The 24071-nt window shown below is 35.0% G+C and overlaps 1 protein-coding gene across 1 annotated transcript; it reads right to left on the reverse strand.

Moving 5' to 3' along the window:
- Positions 1–14360: 14360 nt before the first annotated feature.
- On the reverse strand, positions 14361–17801 carry LOC111890159 (glucan endo-1,3-beta-glucosidase 4). The gene is made up of 5 exons (XM_023886315.3): positions 17603–17801; positions 16624–16741; positions 15260–16513; positions 14870–14897; positions 14361–14776 (listed from the first exon to the last, which is right to left on the reverse strand). Exons 2-5 carry the CDS (start codon positions 16685–16687, stop codon positions 14641–14643), a joined length of 1482 nt encoding a protein of 493 aa, XP_023742083.1. The 5' UTR covers positions 16688–16741; positions 17603–17801; the 3' UTR covers positions 14361–14640.
- Between the last annotated feature and the right edge of the window lie 6270 nt (positions 17802–24071).

The raw sequence follows: 24071 nt of genomic DNA on the forward strand, positions 1-24071 counted from the left end.
TAGGCTCGAGCTCGTTTAATAAACGAGCTTAATATTAAGCTCGAGCTTGGCTCGGGCTCGTTTAAGATCGATTTCGAGTCGAGCTTTTAACGATCCAATCCCGAGTAGCTCGCGAGTAGCTTGGCTCGTTTGCACCCCTAGCCCTACCCAAGCTACGTTGTTGTTTATACAATACTTACTGATGTTTAACATTTAAATATCTGAAACTTAGTTTACTAGTACATAAAATTCTAAACTTTGACTTGGAACTTTAGCTCCACATAGGTGTCTAACATGTTTTTGCGCCAAAGGTAATGTGTTAGGAAACAACCCGAAGTTCCGACCGAAATGGAATTCGGGATTGTATTGTGGGGTTTATTTGTTGAAGGCATAAGCCAAGATAGATTTATGCATAAACAAACGAAGAACCCTAAAGAAAACACTTACATGGAGAAAATGATAACTTTAATGATGTTGAAGATGACATCTCATATTATATGATTCTTTCACTTCCCTGTGATGTTGTCTTAGTGATCAATTCTTATGGATGAAATCACCTACATGTGATGATGGTTTTTGTAGATTCGGTTTAGAGACTATGAACAGAAGAATTGTCTCTTTAAAACATGTCTCTTTATATATGTTGTTAGTTTATCATTTACCCAACATATAATCTCATTACCTTAAAGCCATACTAACGAGTTATTTTCCAACATTAATTCGTTGTCAAATGCAGATGATTCATTTTTATGAAAATTCTTCTAATTCCATGATAAATCTTATCATTCCTATGGATAGACAGAAGGAATTCATTTGCATTTTGTAACATCCCGAAATTTCAGAAGTTCAATGAAGGGCAAAAGTGTAATTTCGAAGAGGGGACTCAACGAGTAGGTACGCTTACTCGCCGAGTCGGAGCGGGTTTGGGTCGCGAATTAAGTAATCAACCCGTCGAGTCAAAAGCTTGGACTCGACGAGTTGGTGCTGAAGAGAGAAAACCCTAATCCCGGGGGTTGTGCCCTATATAAAGCACTTTATGTCCTCCCCTCAGCCTCCTTATTGCCTTGAGAGTCAGAAATTGTGTGAGCTTCCATTGTTAAAGAGAATTGAGCTTTGGAGGAGGAATTTTGGGAAGGGGGCTTGAAGACCAAGAGGCTAGCATCAAGGGATTGGTGTAGATCCATAATCTACTTCAGCTGGAGCATATATTGGAGGTAATAATATGTTGCTTGGGCTCTTTTGCATCTAGATCTTTTGTCATTTGAGATTTGGGGCATTTTTGGTATAATGGAAGATCTATTTCGAGTTAGAGGCGTAGATTTGAGGTTACTACTTCAGATCTAGGCTTGTGATGGTCCTAAATGTCATAAAGTTTTTGTTTAAGAGTTATTGGTGAAGTCCCTTAGTCCTTAAACCTAGCCATAGTGTGTTTTGGGCCTATATCTCCTTGGTTTCACGTAAAGTTTGCACATTTAGGTGAGGGATAGACTGTAGAAGAGTGGATCTATGGATTAGAGCCCCTACATGGCTCAAAAAGCCTCTGAATGGATTGAGAACTGGAGAGACTTGGCGAGTCGCATGGGTGTACTCTGCGAGTTGTATGAACATGTGCATGGACTCGGCGAGTTGGAAGAACAACTCGGCGAGTTTGTTAAAGATTGCCTTGGACTCGGTGAGTCAGGTCGCAGAACCCCAACCTCTTTTGATTAAAGCCTTGGATTAAGTAAGTCGATTGGCGACTCAGTGAGTTGGACAGGATGGGACTCAAAGATCGTTGGACTCGGCGAGTCTTGGGGCGACTCGGCGAGTTAAGTTGAGCTATGAGAGTTTTCTAGGTATGGGAACTCAGCGAGTCGATGGGTTGACTTGGCGAGTAGAGTCAACCAGGAAGGTTGACTTTGACTAAGGACTTTGACTTTGACCAAGAGTTGACCAGTTGACTTCCAAGGGTACGTTGGTAATATTGGTATTTATGGAATTGGTTCTTTGGTAGTGTTATGTGGTGAAGATCGTGTTGGTGGTTGGAGCAGCTTGGTCTTATCTTTTCAGTCGGCAATTGCAGGTGAGTTATCCTCATTATATCAATAGGGTCTAAGGCACCAAGGCCGACCCTTTTAGTTGTTATCTTGGTTACAATATGCTACATGTGGTTATGATCTGTTAGATTGGTATCAGAATAGACGGTATGTCGTTATGCTAGTATGATCCGTTAGGATTGGTATGTTAGTGACCTTGTTAGGTCGATGCTTTAGTCATGAGAGATTGCTATGATCGATGATCTGTGAGATAGCTATATCTGATATCTGTACTTGTACTGTTGATGTGCTTATTGATCTGTTGGATCGGTGTTCTGGTAATTAGGACAGTATTATGTTAGTGACCTGGTTTAGGTCGTATCCTGGTATATAGGATGATGTTATGTTAGTGACCTGGTTTAGGTCGGTATCCTGGTATATAGGATGATGCTATGTTAGTGACTGGTTAGGTCGGTATCTTGGTTAGGATGATACTATGCTTTATGATCTGCTAGATCATTTTGTTTGCCTATGGACTGTTATGTGATTACCTGTTATATGTACACATGGTTATTTGCTTGATGTTTGGGTTGAGGCGGTCCTGCTTTGTGCTGAAGACCAACATACCCTACAAGTGGTCCGGATAGATTGTAGGCCCGTACGGTGGTCCAGTCATAACAAAGGCTCAGATAGATCCAGATAGACTGAAGGCCCAGTGCGGGCGGTCCAGTTATACTGCAGACTCAGAGAGTGGACCAGGTGGACTGAAGGCCTGTTGAGAGCGAACCAGTCACACTGCAGACTTGAGAGACATGGTTGTTCTGTATTGTGATATGATACGATATGATTATGGTTGTATGTGGTTGGTATTTTGAGGGTAACTCACTAAGCTTTCGGGCTTACAGTTCAGTGTTTTGTTTCAGGTACTTCAGTAGATCGTGGCAAGGTGAAGGCGTGATCGTACCGCTCCTCATGTTTTATGATTTATGTGATATGGTTCAGGGGAATACTCTGATGTTTAAACTATTTTGAAAACAAGATGTATGAACTTAATGGTTTTTGAATGAAGTAAAATGTTTTAAATTGGCTCAAATTTTATAGGTGTTACACATTTGTTCTGGTATAGTGGTATTTATTAGACTAAAGTAATGTACATATATGGTCCTTGTTTTCATTATTTATCAGAGTTAAGTAAAAGAAATGGTATTTGTGGTATATTAAAGGTTTTGAAAAAACGTAAAAGTTTATGAATTTAGTCGAATTGTTCCACTTATTATATAAACATGTCTAACTTTTCATTTCGTTGAAAGCTTCATCCCCAACTTTAACGGACATCAAAATGACTCGTTAAGTGCCATCATGACTTCACGTGCATTTCACATGAATGTAAAATTGACAAATGCTACATCTATTTGTTGGGTTTTATTCAAAATTTTGGTTTCAAAAACACGACAAAATAGGCAAAGGAAGCAAAACAAATTTGAATAACATAAAACTATTTTATACCAACCAATGATCATTCTGCGTGAACATGAAAGATTGATCACAACCATAGGAGGTTGAAGAAATAACAACACTTAAAGACGTTGAATCCTCTTGGTAGGTTAGAAGCTGATGGAGATGGCAAGAACACAAAAGAAAGTTCATCTAAAGGTATCCACCAACAAGTAATTAAGACATTGGATGTAAGTTTCATAACTTGCAATATGGAAGCTCTTAAGCCATTAAGCACATAACCTATTTTATATTAAACGAGAGTGTAAGTATCATGCTCCTTTTCTCTATTCCAAGGTTGTAAAAATCGTTTGACAGTAGCTCGACGGTGGACTGGTGTTAAGGGATTAATCGGTCTTGGCGGGGATTAATCGAGGATTAATCGGGGACCATAAATTATTAATAAAATATTAAAATTAATTAAATATAAATAGATCTTAAGAAAAACAAGTGCTTCAAAATTAGAAAATAAGAAAAATTGTAATTTGGAAATTTAGAAATACGAAAATATGAACATTTTGGTATAATATTTGAAATTTTGAAAATTTGAAAATTTGAAAATTTTGGAGTAAAAAAAAAAAAGAAGGTTTTTTGAATTTTTGAATTTTTTTTGACTTTTGTTGACCGATTAATCCCGCCAAATCCGATTAATCCTAAATTTCCGATTAATGCCCTAATCCTCGACGATTGGAGAATGCCAAACGATTAATCCACGATTAATCCTGATTTCTGCAACCATGCTCTATTCTAACACTTAGAGAGAAAGAGGAAAAGGATAGGGAAAGTGACCATTTCACTAAAAAGAAAGGAAGGGGCTTGAAAACCTTCCGTAAAGATGTACATATTTTATAACAATCTATGCTTCTAAAGCATGTCATGCTTAATAAAATAAACAAGAAGGACAAATTCTTGTTCCCCATGAAGCCTCGTCTCACCTTTTGCAAGAAAGAAGAAGAAAGAAAAAAATGTTTAACACTCTTTTGCTATTAACACATGTTATGTACATATTTTTATACCAAAACCCTTTAAGTCCAAAAAGATGTATATGACATTATAAATAATATCTTATGATATTATTTTGATACTAACTCTGAAAATTATTATTTTCATAAAATATTAATTTTCAATTAATTACAAGAATTATTAATACTTATCAAGAATCATATTCTTATAAATATTCATTATGTGCTTACTTGTTATTGGTGTGACCCTATATGTGATGGGTTTTGGTCATAAGAACATCCTATGTGCTCATACAAACCCTAATGCTTGGATCTAGGTTTCTCTATTGTACATGCAATTCATCCAAGACTATAAACCCTAGATCTAGAATATGATAATCAATATAACATATGAATTAGGGTTTAGATCATACCTTGATTGTTATGTAGTAATAACAATCTCAATTCCTCCTTGTATTGACTTTAGAAAGCTTAGAGTCACAAATGTCACTCCTCTAATAGTTCACAAACACCAAGAGCAAGAGGATGAAGATGAGAAGAGAAGGAGGCTCTCAAAAACGTGTGGAAACCCTAGAGAACAAGTTCACTACGTTTTTGGAGCATAAGGGTTCTATATATAGTGAGGCTATTAGGGTTATCTAACAAGGAAACCCTAATTTGGATGCTTAAGCCCTAAGCAACCCATGGACTCCTTTCCTTAAAGGCCTTGGACGATTTCTAATGGGTTTCCCCATAGAATTCGTCCAACCTTATAATATAAGGCAATCCATGGCCCAATTGCAATTATCTTATAATTACAATTCCAGTCCCTTAAGTTTAATTAATCTCTTTTAGTCACAAAGTTAATTCTTATTAATTCTTGACTAATATTAATTAAACAATATGATTTCTCCTTCAATATATTATTCTCATAATATATTAATAAATCATATTTAATCCTTTCTCTCCATAATTCATCCTATCAAGTTGCTTTGGTGAAGGCAACCCAAAAGGACCATGCACCATCGGGTCAAGTACATACCAAAATAGTTATGGACTTAGACACTAATCCAACAGTCTCCCACTTGGATAAGTCTAACAACTATTCTGCGTATGACTTCAGATCCTGATCTGCAATCGTAGCTTTCTAAAGCCGCTGTTAACTCTGATCCTATCAGATATGCGTGTCCTTTAGATAAGGGACCATATATTCCTCCATTCTAGATATCGTATAAGACATGATTTCTAATCATTCTCTCTGTACTATTTCTCGACTTTCGATTTATGACAACTGACTAATTGAACAAACCAAATTAGCCCTAGCCCGGCCGAGCATTTACGTTTGTCATCACTAAATCATCGAGGGGCCCAAAGATATCGCTTTTATCCTACTTTGGATAAAAGGAACGGATAAACTTTGATTCAATGCTCGCTTGCACTCACTCACCGAATCACGCACAACAATATGTTTTATAACACCAAGTTACTGGTGCGTTTACATATTATCAATGTGCAACCGATTTGCAAGATACAACTCACACATCTCGGTTTCAAGAATATAAGATGTTATCGTCTCACCAATCACTCGTGATACAATTCATGGAGTGATCCAAGTGAATGTGGGTTTAATCCAATGCTCAAATCATATTCATAAGCACTCATGAACGTTGCAGCAAACATTTGCTTATGTCTAATACTCTTCAGACAATCCACACACCAATTCACGATAGTCTTCTTTCATATCTACTTCCAACATATGAACGACTGTGGCCCGTTTGAATAATTTGACTGTTCTTAACCAATTAAATTATTCAGGAAGTCAAAACATGCAAAGTGAAACACAAGAATAATACTAATCCCATATGGCCTCAAACCTTTGAGTATAAATAAAACACCTTTTTATTTATCACCATATCGATTACTCATTATTTGTTGTTTCGGGTAATCAACTTCTTACTTGAATTATTACTACACTTTTCCCATGCTCCTAGCATGCACACAATGTTTACCTATGGTTCTTACTTTGTGAAATAGATCAAATGGACACATTTCCACTCATACTCATTTCACAACTCCTAATCCTTTTCACAAGTGTAAGAATATCAAATTCTTGCCACTTATAGAATTTGCTAGATTCTAACATTTTATGCAATGATCATTTCGTAATGTCATAGCACAAAAGTCACAATGACTATTGCCAATGAAATTACAAAGTTCTCTATCGGAGATTGTTACAATACAATTCCTTAGACGTGATGTCTCTCACTCAAAGTACATTCCTTTGAACATCCTTTTGCATAAAAGTTTCTAATCTAGACATAGATTCTTAATATCCAACTTCCAATATGGAAACCTTTCCATACTTACCATATGACAACTCATTCTTAATAGAATCTTATCTATTCATAATAATGTCGATATGGTCCATCCAATACTATACTTCCAACTACTCACAAGCGACCAATCCTTGGCGAACTTGGATTGTCCTTTGATAGTTGTTTAATTATCTTAGTCAAAAACCGATTCTTGTCTTTTTCCCTCTAAATGCGCTAGACATTTGGAAAATTTTAGAATGGTAAAATATTATAGCATTTGCAATCGATCCTATACCTGAAGCATATGGGACACGATGCATAATGTCTTACATAAAGATTTGATACTTTATCAATCTTTTGCCATAATATTTTTATGTGCTACGTTCTCAAAATTCGAACTATGAAGAGGAATGTCGTAATCATAGTCGAAATTCGAGAACACACTATTGATCCTTGACTAAATTTATTAACATTCCACAACCTAATCCTTTAGATTTGAAATGAAGCATAATATTCTCTCCCTTAATTTTAGCAAAACAACTATTCAATCCTTACAAGTTTGCAAAGTAAGACTCTTGTTTTCTATAATTAATATTGCTACCTTGCAATATTTTCCATAATAATCATACAATCATAACATTTATGCTCCCACTATCATGATGATTATTATAAACATAACACTTATGCTCCCACTAGCTTTGACATGTATTCAGAAACCAGCTTAACTTCCAGAAAAACAATACTTATTGAATTTCTTAAGTTCATGTTTCCAATACCTAATGCTTTGATAATCCTTTATCTAAGCTTATACACCTTTGCCTTAGATAGCTCATATGTGTGTCTAAACAATTCAGACTAATTGCCAAATCTCACAATTCGAATCATGGAAAGGGATACCGTAACCATAATCGAATTCGAGAATTCAATTTCACAATTACTATCTTCTTAAAATCTCTCTTAGTGAAAGTATTTCCTCACAGTCATTTTCATGAAGGAAGGAATCTTATGACACTTAGATTTTAATGGTGTATGTGTTCCTATCCATGTGAATTTGTCAAAACCAAAGTTTACGACAAATCCAAACTCATATGGACCGAACTTTCTCTATCTTGATTTCTTGCCTTATGGTAACACAGCTTCCCACCATGTCTTCCAAGTAGTTAAGCAGCTCACCTTTTTCCTATCAATGTACTTTTCATTGATTAAGGTGCCTGCCTTTTATGCGTTCAAATGAGAACTAATAGAACTTACATGCATAATTAACTCAATTGCAATGGCACAGAAACAAAATAGTGTCAACACGATAGGTTGTAAACCTCAACTCGTGTGCTAGTGATGATCGATAAGGTCTATTTTGATTTGTTCTTGAAACCTTTCAAGACCATTAGGAATCCCACTGACTCCTTGACATATAAGATTCTCTTGTCAATAAACATTTCTTGACAAACAAATATTCAAGAGTTAGTGTAGTTTTTATCAAAACACTTCATAAATTGGTCCTAGTTGGTCTTTGTCTTATCCAAGACATCACAACCTTCCACATTTGATGAATGTTATAAACCTTCTTAATACTTATCACTCAATTTTACAATCTTAATTCTAAGACTTGTTTTGGAACGAAGTATGATTGACTTCTTGATTTAACCATTTCTTCAATTCTTGATTCCTCTTCTTAGACATACAATTGTACTAAGACTCACTTAGAGGATCAATTGAGATATGGTTCTTAATCATTAAGACCTATCATAAAGCATAAAAGGTACTCTCCCTTCTTCTTAGAATAGAAAAACTTTTATCTTTCTGCCTACTTGATTCTTCTTATTAATTCTGCTATTGATTTAAACTTTTTTAATCAATTCAGAATTACACTTAATCTTATAAGTATAATCATATTTACTAAACCTTTAGTAAATCATTACGAATATCTTTGTTACTCTTATGGTGGACTTGATCAACACGCAACTTTGTGTACTCGATTTCCTAGTCCTTCACTTGACACTTTGTCAATGAATTAGTCTAATTTCCAAATATGAAATGTTCTCATTCATCGTGCAACCAATTTGCATGATTCCAAGTTTCTGTCCAATTGAAACTTGGGCGATGAGAAACTCTCCCTGTTTGGTAAAATTTCGACATTTCCATAATTAAGAATCAAATCCATTATTGCTAATAATAAAAACATTCAAACATCAATTTTTCATACACGCCATTGCAAGGATAAATAAATAATATAAAATCAAAATTTATTTTATTGCGGAAAAAATTTGTCCTTAAAATGCAATTCATTGAAAATCTATGCTAATACATATTTCTTAGCAATCTAATTCTAACTCTAAATAGTAGCTTAAGAATCTAATCTACAAGTAATGCGATCGAAATCCATTTCTTCACGGTTAGATTCTGCTCACTTCTTCCCTTAAGCTTCCTCTCTTTTCTTCGATCCTACAAAACATCAATTGTAATCTTATCACATTATGTATTAAGAATCTAGAATAGAAGCTTAAAAGAGTTAGTCAATGGATTTTTACCTAAAGCAGAGCCATACGTTTTGACTCTCCCATCTCTTAGATCTCTTAGGTAATTAGGGCAGCTTCGTCTCCAATGCCCATTCTCTTGGCAATAAAAGCAAATTGACTCTTTTAGAATAGCACATGGAACTACTTCAGACTTTGCCTTTCTCTTATGATCAAACTTTTCGATCATGGCATGTCTTTCGTTGCCATTGCCTATACCCATAGAGATCTTGAAGGCAGATTCACCAATCAACTTTGCTTTTCTATTGCGCCAAACCATTGCTAATTCAGCAGCAATAAGCATATAGGTGAGATCTATAAGGGTCACGCCGCGGTTTATCATATAGTACTCTCTTACGAACTCACTATACAAGTTAGGAAGTGACTGAAGAACCCAATCAACAGCCATCTCCTCACAGACAACGGATCCCAACATTCTTAACCTATCAATGTGTGACTTCATCCCTAGGACGTGTGCACACACCGACTTCCCTTCTTTATGTTTACTTGTCAAAAGGGCTTGAGTGAGCTTGAACTTTTCAAGCCTTCGAACTTGTGGGTTAGGGAGAATAATTGGAGGAGGTGGAGGAAGTGAAGCATGATCTCTTGTTCCTCGATCGAATCGTGGAATATCATCTTCATGTGGAATGCTTGTTCCACAGGATTTGGGAAGACCATAGTTGTCGTCCTTTGACATCTACAAAACAGGAGAAAACGAATTCAAGTTAGTTGATTGATTGAGTCCTTAATAAATCACCCAAATGAGATATTAAGGCTAGGACCCAACACAATACGCTACAACCTAGAAAAGGGATGTCGTAATCTAGTTGCAGAATATTTGAAGGTAAGTGAATGACGATTCACTAATTTCCACCATTAAAAAACGAAAAAGAAATTTAAGTTTTAAATCTATGAAAACTCCTAGATCCTTTGAGATTCATTGAACATTTCAATGGCATGTTTAAATCTCGATATGCCCCTCTAGTTTGTGACTGGGATGCCGAGGATCACAAAGCGGGTGTGAATAACCATGCAAACTTACATGGTGCCCTCACATGTTACAGTCACCTATTCGATGTGCCGGTAAACCACACACGCTCCACCGAACTATGACAAACATTGAGTCACCCTTTGCTACCTTTGCTGTGTGCCGGTAAACCACACACGCTCCACTAACGTCTTCGCAAGGGCACAAAGTGTAATTTCATGGAATTGCATCAATTCACTTTGCCTAAGTAACTAAGATTGGGAATTTGTAAAACATTTAGTTACTTTTGTACTTCATTATACTTATAATGGAAGGTTTTGTCCTATCCTACCCGTTTGGCTAACGACCCTCCGCTAGTCAAGAGTGCGGTGGGTAACAGTGGATACCCATTCAATCGTCATTTTATATGCAATTTTGTTAAACACCCCTTATAGACCAGCTTCGTGAATGAGGCCTACTAACGGTAAGACTGACTTTTACTCATACATATATATAAAGTTAGACTTTTAATGTTATATATAGTATAGGGTGTATTTTACACTTTTAAAATACTAGGTTATCAAATTTAACAATTATACTTTTAATTTAATTAAATTGTAAACCAAAACTTTTTATGGATTTATTAAACCTCTTTTAATTATACACCTTAATTAATTAATAAAACCATAAGGGTGTGATTTGAACTTTTCAAAACAATACTAGGGTTTTAGAATTTAACATTCCTAGATTAAACTTTTAATCAACTTTTAAATTCCAAAACTTGAGGGCAAGTTTTAAAACATTTCAAAACATTTAGGTTTAGAATTTAAATATACATCAAAATTAAACTTTTAATCAAAATTTAAATTCCAAAACTTGAGGGCAAGTTTTGAAACCTTTTCAAAACATTAAGGTTTCAACTATTTAAATTTCAAAACTAAACTTTTGAGTTCAAATTTAAACTATAAAACCTAAAGGGGAAGATTTGAAATTTTTCATAACACAAGGATCAAATAACTAATAATATAAATTAAACAATTAATTTTGTCATTATCTATATTTGACCTAATTTCAATTTATTGCAAAATAAGTTACCCAATTAATACAAATAATCAACTTTAATAATATAAGGAAGTTATTATCTAATCATTTGGTAATATCTTTTGTTTAATCAAGGATATACTCAAAAATATGAATAAAATCCGATTTTAATGATCTAAAACAGATAAGGCAATTATCCATGAGAAAAACAGCAAGAAATCCCGAAATCCCCTCTTTCTGATGCTCGAACTCGCCGAGTACCCATATAGACTCGCCGAGTAGGGGCCTACTCGCCGAGTTCATCAGGCAGTTTCACAAAAATCGAATTTTTTAACTTGAACAAACATACAAGGCATCAATACAATAGAAACCAATCAAGGCTCTGATACCACTGATGGGTTTTGGTCATAAGAACATCCTATGTGCTCATACAAACCCTAATTCTTGGATCTAGGCTTCTCTATTGTACATGCAATTCATCCAATACTATAAACCTTAGATCTAGAATATGATAATCAATATAACATATGAATTAGGGTTTAGATCATACCTTGATTGTTATGTAGCAATAACAATCTCAATTCCTCCTTGTATTGACTTTAGAAAGCTTAGAGTCACAAATGTCACTCCTCTAATGTTTCACAAACACCAAGAGCAAGAGGATGAAGAGGAGAAGAGAAGGAGGCTCTCAAAAACGTGTGGAAACCCTAGAGAACAAGTTCACCACGTTTTTGGAGCATAAGGGTTCTATATATAGTGAGGCTATTAGGGTTATCTAACAAGGAAACCCTAATTTGGATGCTTAAGCCCTAAGCAACCCATGGACTCCTTTCCTTAAAGGCCTTGGACGATTTCTAATGGGTTTCCCCATAGAATTCGTCCAACCTTATAATATAAGGCAATCCATGGCCCAATTGCAATTATCTTATAATTATAATTCCAGTCCCTTAAGTTTAATTAATCTCTTTTAGTCACAAAGTTAATTCTTATTAGTTCTTGAATAATATTAATTAAACAATATGATTTCTCCTTCAATATATTATTGTTATAATATATTAATAAATCATAATTAATCCTTTCTCTCCATAATTCATCCTATCAAGTTGCTTTGGTGAAGGCAACCCAAAAAGACCATGCACCATCGGGTCAAGTACATACCAATGTAGTTATGGACTTAGACACTAATCCAACAATATGATCATATGTTAATGGTAATATCATTCTAAAATGATTATTAAGCATATGGATCCTTCATTATTTCCCTATATACCTTTTTAAAACAGTTTTCTTTTTCTTTATCCTTAATATTCTTGCTTGAAATTCTCCACACCCCACACCTTCTTTAATCAACCTCGAAGACATGACCATGCTAGTTGTCTTGCATGCTTGAAACAATAATTCTCGCCAACATAAAATACTTTTAGCTTATGTACACTCCAAAAATGACCACATATCATTTTTTTTGGACTAACATATAATACATTTAGCTTAAGTTGTTTTCGACGTACTCTTAGTTTTGTTAGTTGTTACCATAGCATCGAGAAGCCTTTTAGCAAGAACTTACAAAATTTATTAGCCATAATTTGTTTTTCATGTTTCTTTTTCGTTTATTTTTAGTGCTTTAACTCTTTTTATTGAGTGAAACACAAAAAATCATTAGTAGTGCTTGGATAGCATGGAGATGTTTACAATTACATTGAGACTTTATATTTAGAGTTAGACAGAGACATAAAACTATATCTAAACAATGTGGGAGCAAACATAGTATCCCCCATACTTTAGTATTTGTATCGTTCATGAAACCCATTTTCGTTGTCAGAGACGCTTAAGCCCTAACAAAAATAACCGGCCACCATAACTCAACAATCTCTTGCTTGGAGTTTATCGACAAATGAACTTCCATCCAAGGAATGTACCTCTTAGAAATCCAACACTGCAAAATCTCCCCTTATCTCTAGCCTATCGCCTTTTCATCAACCATATATGCTCGATGTTGGCATTTGTAATGGCCATGTATTCTGCAACTATGGTTGAAAGATTAACACTCTTCTGAAATGTGGACATCCAACTAATTATTGTCCCCATAATAGTGAAAACGTAACATGTAGTGATCTTCCCTAAATATGAACATCCACCCAAATTTGCATCTATGAATCCTTCCAAGATAATCCATTTTCTTCTTAACATGAAGCAACATCATAATTATGTTTCGAGCAGCGTAACAACCACTTGATTACTTTCCAAAGCTCTTTCTTGCATCTGACATAAATCTGCTTACAACTCTCACTACATGAGCAATGTTTAGCCTTGTGTATACCATAACATGCATCAAGCTTCCTCATTTCTATTTAATTATAAGGAACTCTAGCCATTTTCAGTTGTCTTTTTCTATTTGTGCTGATTTTTTCTTATGAGCATATGCTAACTTCTCAAATGTGAACTTTTGCCTTTTACATACACTTTCCTAATGTACTCATCATGTGGAAGTTTTAAAGTGCATTTGGCTCTATCTCTTACTAACTCATGCCAAATATCTATCTAATTGCTCCTAGATCTTTCATCTCTAATTTTGAGACAACTGCATATTTAGTATATTAATTTCCTTCATATCTAATACAACTACCAACATGTCATCTAACATACCACTATTTGTAATTTACTTTATTAAATGACCAAAATACCCTATAACCAATGAAATTAAGAAATTTATTATATACTTATGTTAGTAAATATGTAATTATAGATAAAAATTTGAAACTATTCAATTTTTACTGTTGGGTATATCAAAATTTTTAAATATATATGTATGAGTAAAAAAAAGAAAATATTTTAGGAGAAGGTACAATAATGATCGACTGAGTATGAATGTTTTGCAACTTTGTTCCAACAAACTTTCTCTTTAAATCATGGTTTTTATTTTGATACTATTTCTTAAATTTTTGTTCCAAATTTTAATTCCTTTGACCAACATATTATGCAAACCAAAAGCATCGAAGGTTCGAAACTAAAATGCTATATAAGACCATTAAATTATTATATAAGACAACATCATTAACCAACCAAATCAATACAATTCAAAATGCCATTTTGGGAAGTTAAATGAATCGCACATTATTAAGTATTAACTATTTCATCGTCATTTTGCACCATACAATCATACTCCCATAGAATGACTTCGCTACAGGCTACAAAACCCCACAACGAGCCTCAATGACTTACCATTACACAAACCAACAAAAAAAACCCCAAGATTCGACAATCACAACTAAACCTTTACCAATTTAATCTAGAATTCCTGTTGAATTTCATCATATTCAACACTCTGCATTAAAACACTAAGAGCCTGAATATCAGCTATACAAGAAAGCCAAAAATCTACAGGACTGACAATACAACTGTGCCCAAAATTAAACACCAAATTTGAGGAAGTTGACGCCATGATATGCTTGCTCCAGGAGGCCCCACTGGCCCAAATGCAGGTGGAACCAATCCACCAATGCTAGCATTTGTACTGTTTAAGACACAGATTTTACACATTATCAGTTTAATAAAAAAAAAAAAAAGGGACATTGAATGTCAATATTTTAGAGCTTAGTGATCTTACCTTCCTGTAAATATGCATGATCCATAACCTACAAAAAAAAAGATATAGTTCAGAAACGAGTGGAGAAATAGACTCCAACATATACAGATACATTAAGACTGTGTCTAGTTGATGTGGGACACCAACAATCTTAATGAACAAAAAACTATAACTCCATGTTGGGGCTGTTTGATAAAACTGAATCATTTAGTGCTGAATGATTCCGACCTCTTAATGGTTATAGAAGGCAGGGTCCTTCACCATTCAGAGGCTGTATCAAACGCGCTGAATGCTGACTGATTCAGAGGCGACCTCTGAATGGTTCCATTAAGAGGCTATCAAACAGCCCCATAATCTTAATAAAAGAAGAAAGAAAGAACCAAACACTTCAAAGTGCAGTAAGCCACATACTCGGATCAACCATGGTAGTTACAGCTGTACCACTAAAATCACACGTCCCACCAACACTCCGCATTCTCTGATAATAATCATTATAAGCAAACGAAGCATGATTTTCAATCGTATCCGGCATATAACACGGTTGACCCGATTGAATCGCGCTACAATTCGCCTGGCCGGGACCACAAGCCCAATTCAAACCGTCTTCCAAGCTACTCACATCCGCTCCTTTTCTAGCAACACAAAATCCACCCGAAGAAGCATTCACTGTCATTCCCCCCGATATATCCAACCCAAGGGCATAAACGGAACTTCCATTACTAAAATACACCCCGTAGCTTTTCTCGGATTCCGGGCCCCGTTTATTATCTTCATTAAACAGTTCATAAATATACGTATTCATCGGAATCATCGGCTGACTAGGCGGGCCCGACCCGTTCAAAACCCGTTTTATCAAATTATTATTAAAAATTTCAGCATTTTCCACCGTGGCATCACGTTCATTACCACCACCCGCCCATGGCCACCCTGTTTCAGTCACAACAATTGGAATAATCCCCGAGGAATTATATGCTGACATGGCATTATAAGTAGCATCCACCATAGCATCAAACATGCTATCGTAATGGAAGAGTGTATTCGGGTCAACTATTTGTTTGACCGGTGAAAGTGATTTGAAAAGCGCGTATTCAATCGGGAAAATTCCATTACTTTGGACGTAACCGTAGTATGGATACGCGTTTAACATGAAAACCGATTTTGTGGTGCTTAAAAACCGAAGGATACCGGAAATTGTGGAGTCCCATGAGGTGTTGAAAGTGGCGGCGGATGGCGGGAATGGCCTCGGGATCATGTCCATGGAAAATGGGGTGGAAACTTGGATTTGGTAGTTTAAGTTTGAGGAAACTAGGGCTTTGTGGAGGTTGTTCATGGCGGGGAGTAAAACCGGGGCGGCATTTGGGATGGTGGAGAGGACTTCACTACCGACTGCAATGGCGGTGATGTTGGTGGAGGGGACGAATGCCGCTACGTTTTTGTTGATCCATGAGGCGGCGGCCGCCGGAGATTGGCCGATGCGGAGGACTTCGTTGTTTGTTACACTTACCATGACTTCGATTCCGGTGTCGGAAAGTGCACTAAGTAGGTGGTTGTCGGAATCGAAAAGGCGGATGTGTGTGATTTGATGGGATCTGAGGATTGCCACCACTTCCTCCGGTGATGGGAGGTTGGAAAGATCGGTTCCGATGTTTATTCCCACGAAGGCGCCTGTGAAATTTCAAGAACATGACTTATTCACATTTTCTTGAAATACAATTTTGACCTCAAAAGTCAAAGCAAATCAAGTTTAAGGGAATCAAGAGGACACTTGACATTACCTAATGCAATGGACAAACTTCCAAACATAAACATGACATATCCAAGCAACATTTGAAGCCTCATCGTTCCAATGGAAGATTTGACTCCAATCTTCACCAAGAGCTTTAGTTTTCACCCCTAAAAATACAAAAAATGAAAGAATGGAATTGGAATATGAATCCATCAAATATGGAATTTGAAGGAATCTAACAGAAATGAATCCCGTCCATTTGGCAACCAAAGGCCATAGAATGGAATCACGGATTCCAATTCCATTGGATTCCACCGGAATCCACAAACCAAAGGCGTAGTAATTAGAGTTTGAATGGTATTTGCATTGTGTTTCAACTTAAGGGATTGGCATTGAATAAACAAATAAGGTTACTTCTTTTCCACCATAAGGCTATGGGATCGAGCCATGGAAACAGTCTGTTTGCAAATAAGCAAGAAAAAGACCAAAAAGCCCATGAACCATGGTGCACCCTTGTCAACATTGTGGTCCACACCAAACAGAGAAAAGAACATCTTAAAAGACCAATGTGAGGAAATACATAAACAAGTAAACATTAAAATAAGGAAACAATAAAGCAAACAACCCATGTGTAGCCATGTAGGTAAATGTAAATCTTGAAATCTGTGTAGCTAATATACATCTGAATAAGAGGAAACATCAACAGATTGCTTCAATTGAAGATCAATGTCCAATGTGCTAACTTTAAGCAACAATTTAGTTGAAATTAAGAGAAACGAATCGAAAACAGAAGAACATCTAGGTTAAAAACTTAAAATCGCTCTTCGAACATCAAAAAGGAAGCGACTTTTGGGGTTCTAAGTCAATTTCACCAGATCAGGTCAATCTTTACCACAAAACACAAAACACCCAATTCAGCTCAAATCGTGATTCACACAACACCACATTGATTTCAGCGAAACCAAAGATAACATAATTCGAGAATCCCAGATAGAAAAACCCTTGAGAAAGTCGAAAGGAGGAAATACCTGTACCCTAGTTCTTGATAGAAGTACCAAAGAGAGCTGTAGTGTTGAAGTTCTTCAGGTTGCGAAACTTTTACGAAATGAAAGAAGGAATAAGACGAAATCTAAGAAAGAATCCAAAGACACATTTAACATTTACGAAGCAGTGAGTGAGAGAGAGTGAGTGTAAAAGTTGGGAACTTTCTGAAGAGGAAAACAGAACAGCTTGTTTCCATATTATAAACTGATATAATAAAATAATACATCCCCCTTCAATTCATTACACAATAATGGTCAAATAAATCATACCCCACCAATAAAAATACAATTTTTAATAGTTTGTAAATCAGTAAATGAGGATGTGGGGCAGAAGCTTCAGAGATCTGGAATGAGTAGCTTTGACCTCTGTTCTAAAAATTTGCTTTTTTAATCTTTATTTTAAAATTTGAATTATTGTTAAAAAAATCATCGTTTTTGCTGAATTGTACTATTTGGAATTGGAATACATTTTAATAAGAGTAGTATTTCTTTTTTGTTTTCCAAGATAACAATAAAAGGTTGAGAAGCTATTACAAATGGAATCTCTTTTGTAAGAATTTCCATTTAACTTCTGGGTTTCTATTTATTTTATTCTTATTTTTTGTAACATGGGAAAAAGGCTATGGAGAAAGAGAAAAGGGTATTGACAAAAGCGGGCCTTGAGAATCTCTCAAGTGTGAATGAATGAGATCGTATTTCAGTAGTATCCACATTTCTACCCTAACAAAGGAAGGTTTTTTTTACCACATGTCCTCTTTTTCATTTGGACACATGATATTTTTTAAAATTTTTAAATTTTATATTTTCCACTTGTCATTTTATTGTATTTTTCATTTTATTAAATTAAAATTCCACATTTAATGTGTAAGTTAATATATATGTAAAGTATTTATTAAAAAAGGTTTATATATGTAATGTATTCAATACATTAAAGTCTCGTTAATTTTAATAATTCAAAATTTTTCTTATTTTCTTATAAATTCAAACTTTTCAAATTGTTAAAAAAAAAATTTAGTTAAACCCATTTAATACATGATTGTCACACCTAGTTTTTTTAATACAAGACCAACCATAAAATTTTAGTATATCTTAAAAAAGATACAGTATATTAACCTTTGATATAATGTGTAGTTAAAATTAATTCAATGAAAGACTCGTTAAGTTTTACCCACACAATTTGTATTTTTTTTTTACCATTTTTGATTTTGATACTTTATATTCGTTCCAATACCACTAGCACCCTATTGTACGATACTATATATCTAAGGGCCCGTTTGATATATAGTTGACTGGTCCGGTCATCACTTTTTGCTGACTCGGTCCAGTCAGTCAGGCCGTTTGATAAAGGGATAACAACGTCTGACCTGGTCCAATTATCTGATTCGGTCGTGGATAATAGTCTGATTCGGTCCGGAGTAAAAACGACACTGACTGGAAAATTACCCCATTTTGCCCTGATATTTTGAATGCTCGATCGTGAACGATAAACCCCATCATTTCCCCCTCTCCCACTTTTGTCTTCGATGGAGTTTGCTCCTCCCCTGTACCATCATTGGCGTCTTCTGCACTATTCTTCTTCCTGTCAGGGACTTGTTCCATCATCACCATCCTTCTTCTCTTTAATCGGTTCATGAAATCAATTTCATGAAATCGTTTTTGAAATTGATTCATAAAACAGTTTATGAAATTTATTGTTATCGAGCTATCTCCTTCAATCACAGGTTCTACATTTCCTTTTCATGTTCTTCCTTGAAAATCGATTCCTGAAATTAATGCTTTGATTTGATGGAGTGTAGGCTGGGAAGATTTCAGATTTTTTATGTTCTTACATCTCGTTTTCATGTTCTTCCATGCTCTTCTGATATGTATGTTATATATCAAGTGATGTAATTTGTTTTCCAATGATGCTCATAGAGAAACTTTTGAGGCTAGTAATATCAAGGTATGTGGATAATAATTATTCTATTCTGATATCCTTGTGTCTGTATTCTCTTGTAATAACAATTTTTTTACGATTTCATAATAAAGGAAAGTACAGATGATGATTTCTGATTTAATGAAACTGTGATAGTCTGTAGCCGCATGATTCATGAATCTTTTCTAGTGATTGTATTTATAAGTCTTTCTATGTTATGGATAGATAGCAATTGATTCTAAATTTCTATTTGTATCATTGTTGGATAATTTCTGATTGAGATTTCTTAAACAATTACTGCAATAAAAGGTTCCAATTACATCTTGTACATCTTATATTTATGCTTAAATTTAAATAATTTAGTGTCTTGGTGTTTCCTAGTTCATACATAATATGAGCAAATCATTGGAATTTCAATCTTCTCATGGTGTTATTCTAGCCTATTGTAATTTATCCTCTTCTCCTATCATTTTTGCTTTAAATGGTACAAAATCTGAATTAATATAGCAAATAATGTTTAATTGCTTTAATAAGCAATAAAACTTGGGGGCATAATTAAGTTTTTTTCGTTAGGGGATTGAATATCTATGGACCTGACCTACATAAAGGAATTATTATAAAAAATGTTGTTTGAGGGTAATATAATCATTTTGCACAGTCAGTCAGAAGCAAAATCAAACAATAAAATTTAGTCAGCAGTTAATTCAATCAGAACTTTTAACCCAGTCACCTCAAACCCAGTTAGCAACTATCAAACGACCTCTAATATTTACACATAATGCTAATTAAAAAATATGTAAATAAAAATAATTTTAATTTTTTTAAAATAAGTAATATCACATGGAAAGTAAATACGTACACCTATAAAAATAAAATATATAAGAAATAAATCTACATTTAATAATATATGTAGATAAAATAATTTCATGGAATTTAAAATAAACAAATGATATAAAATTACAAAATATAATTCAAACAATTCAAAACCTGTTATAAAAGCCATAAAATCATTAAGTTAGACATAGCATGTGGATAAACATTTTTCACATTTCAAATAGTTTCCATTAACTATTTAGTCATTATTTTGATGATGTAAGAATATGATGATATGTAGTATAAATACTCATCAAATGTGAAAGAAATAAACACCCCATCTTGAATTCAATCTTCTAAGTGTTCAAGAATCCTCTCAAATCTCCTTCTTTACTTTATAATGTTTTAGTTTAACTTTGTTAATTTTAGTCTTAATTATTTACAACAAAACCAACTTTAACAAAAAGTTAGAAATTGTTGTCTCTAATTTGGGAAGCTGAAATTTTTTTTATTCCCGCTCAACCCGGTTCAGGTCTCCTCTGTAAGGGAAAATACTGGCTATAGACATAAAAGGGGGGGGGGGGGTAAATTCAAAAATATAGACATGAAAAATTAAGATTCTGGATATAGACATGTGTTCCGCGGAGGACCCTCTGCGGACCTCCGCGGAACCATGAATCCTCCGCGGAGAGGGGTAGTTTTGTAATTTCACCCTCGTCTTTTTGACAAAAATCAATCCTCCTCTTTGGTCCCCTCCACTGGTCCCCGATTCCGCTTTAGCAAAAACGTTCCTCCGCGTCACTTCTTGATATCGAGGATTTCGGCGACGACTTCAAATCCGGCAGCAACGACATCAGACGACGTCATTTGCCGACGATTGGAGTATATTCGACTTAAAATACAACACCGATAGGTCAATAAAAGTATCATGCTCATTGTTAAAGAAGTTGGTAGCTAGAAATGCTACATATTAAAATGTGATTATATCACATTAGACGATGAAGGAAGGCATATTCCATTCCGGAATTTGACTCTAAGATACCTGAGTCTAAGCATTGCTACATATGATGATAGGTCATTAGAATATGACACATCGGTCAATTGTAGTAATCAAATTAACTTATCCTAAGTTTGTTAGGAAGAAGAAGGAGTCTCTGATAAAGATTGAGGTTGTGACACGAAGGTCATGAATGAAAGTCCAACGAGCAGGTGCAAGACCGAGCACCGCCTGCAGTCAAGGAGTCCAAGAGTTAGATACTCGTTCGAAGCGACATAGAAGTTACAGTTATTACCTAGGATGAAGAAATAACGTATGGATTCATTATAAAATCCTGTTTCTTTGATGATTCTTGGACGTAATCATCCTAAGGGGGAGATAATTGTAACGCCCGTAGATCCGGGCTAGTCAATTTAGAGGCAATAGGGGTCGAAAACGACTTTTCGACAAAATATTATTAAGAATAAATAATCTCAACCAAGTTTTAGTATATGTTACAAGGTTTCCGTACATATAAAGAGCGTCGAAATCCGAGTTATAACGAAGAAGATATGGTCCGTCGAAGTTTTACGGCAAAACCGGCACGGCACTGGGAGACGTAAATAGTGAATTTATGATAGAGCTTCTTTTAGCCTTAGTAATCTAAATGAAAGTCGTAGAATATGTTAACCTGAGAGCGTCCATAAAAAGAACGCCCAAATCTGACTTCTTATGAGGAAGTTATGATTTTTTGAAGTTTCGGCTTAGCGGTGTACAACCCGAAGTTCGAGTATTAGATCGAGCGGTTTTTAGCCGACACAACCTAAACGAGAATCGAAGATCTCGTTATTAGTAGCGTAACGATAAAAAGACAGACGAAAATGGACATTAGATAAAGAAGTTATGAGATTTTAACGGACCAATCCTGTCCCGGCCTGTTAAAAATATAACTTTAAAAATAAAGTCAAAATTAGCCGACGGAGTCTAAACGAAAGTTTTGGAGTACGTCTCCACCTACGCGTGGATATAAATAACGTCAAAACGGAGTTCGTATGAACGAGTTACAAATTATAAGAGCATATTTACGTATTAAAATAAAGTATAAATCATATATACGTACACATATATATACATATGTATATATCATTAGAAAGGTATCGACGATGCGGTTATTATAAGACTAATGTTGAGTTCTTTCGACATTAGTTTAGTGCAAATATCGTTAAATCTATTTAAAATAGTATTATAAAGGGGTGTTTAGTTGTTTATATACCTATAAGGTCATTAAGTAATTATGGAGGGTAGTTTTTGTAAATTCAATTACTATAAATAAGAGAATTGGGCTCTCATATTTCTTGCACCATTCTCTTGATTCAAGAGTCTTTCTCTCCTTATTCCCCGAGCATTTCGGTCCCTCGTGATTCGACTTCTCTTTCTGTAGTTTTAGTATAGTAAGGTGAGCACTGAAGCGCTGCACGAATCTTTCTTAGAAAGATTCAGCGACGAAGTTCTGCCCCTGCAGAGCCCGACTCCTAGCTAAAATCCCCTTGAAAGTAAGTTATGCTTACCCTATTTTAAATATAGTTTATATTTAAAATTAGTATTGTTATTATAAATTTATAATAAATATTTGAGCTATTATTATGACTTATATAAGTGTCGTTATAATATCTTTTTAACTACTCGCGGTACGGGGAATCTGGTTTAAAGGGCCGCATAGGGTGGTTGGATTTCAGAAGTGCTATACGCCAAAATGGTCCTGCCCTCCGGTGTTTTATGTCTGGCCCCTGTCTGTACATAGTGGTTGGAAAGTATTGTTTAAACGCTTATATAATAATAATAATAATAATAATAATAATAATAATAATAATAATAATAATAATAAGACTAATAATTAGTCACGGTAATATTAGACTAAAATCTAGTGGTGATAATACTAGGTTTCGTCAAAGGAAATTATTTTAAAGTAAACGAAGTGCTGTCCGAGTACCGAGTCACCACCTTCTCAAGTGAGTGCATAGTTACTTTTAGCTTACACATAGATATGAAGTATTTTATATAAATTACCTGCTATGTGTGCATATTATCTGAAGACTTGCTATCTATGCTGGATGAACGTTTTATACATGTTTTCAATGATTTAAACTGTATATGTATTTTATATCTACAAAATGTGTTGGGTAAAACATGGGTAGATGTAATAGTTGCTGTGTGATAAAATAAAATAATGAGAGGTCTCGTTATAGATGTTAATGATGATCCAGTCATCTAGCGGAGTATAGATGACGACCACGGACTATTCTAGACAGTCCAGTGGAACACTAACAGGCTCGCAACATGTAGGTGTTTATTCGAACTGTGTGTTTATTTGAACTGTGTGCTCACCAGATGTACTCCATCCCCCACATGGTTTCCTTAAGGACATTTACGACTGAGGAATCCCCTTAGCAGTAGTGTCCATCCTGATGATAGTCCTTAGACTAGGTCCCTTGTGTTAGATGTCTTAGGGACGTAAAGTGAGGATAACGGGAATGGGTAATCGGGTTTGTTTGATAAAGTTAATAAACTTATTTATTGTGGGTTGAAAACCCTATGTGCTCACCAGGCTCCTAAGCCTGACCCACTCAGTTTCTTGTATTACAGGTAGTGGCGCATGAACATAGATGTGATGTCTTGGGATGAGAGATTAATGGATTTTAGGCCTGTAAATACGAAATAATGTAGTAAGGCCTATGTTGTATTTTTTATAC

Source organism: Lactuca sativa, chromosome 6 (genome assembly GCF_002870075.4).
Source record: "Lactuca sativa cultivar Salinas chromosome 6, Lsat_Salinas_v11, whole genome shotgun sequence".
Classification (NCBI taxonomy): domain Eukaryota; kingdom Viridiplantae; phylum Streptophyta; class Magnoliopsida; order Asterales; family Asteraceae; genus Lactuca; species Lactuca sativa.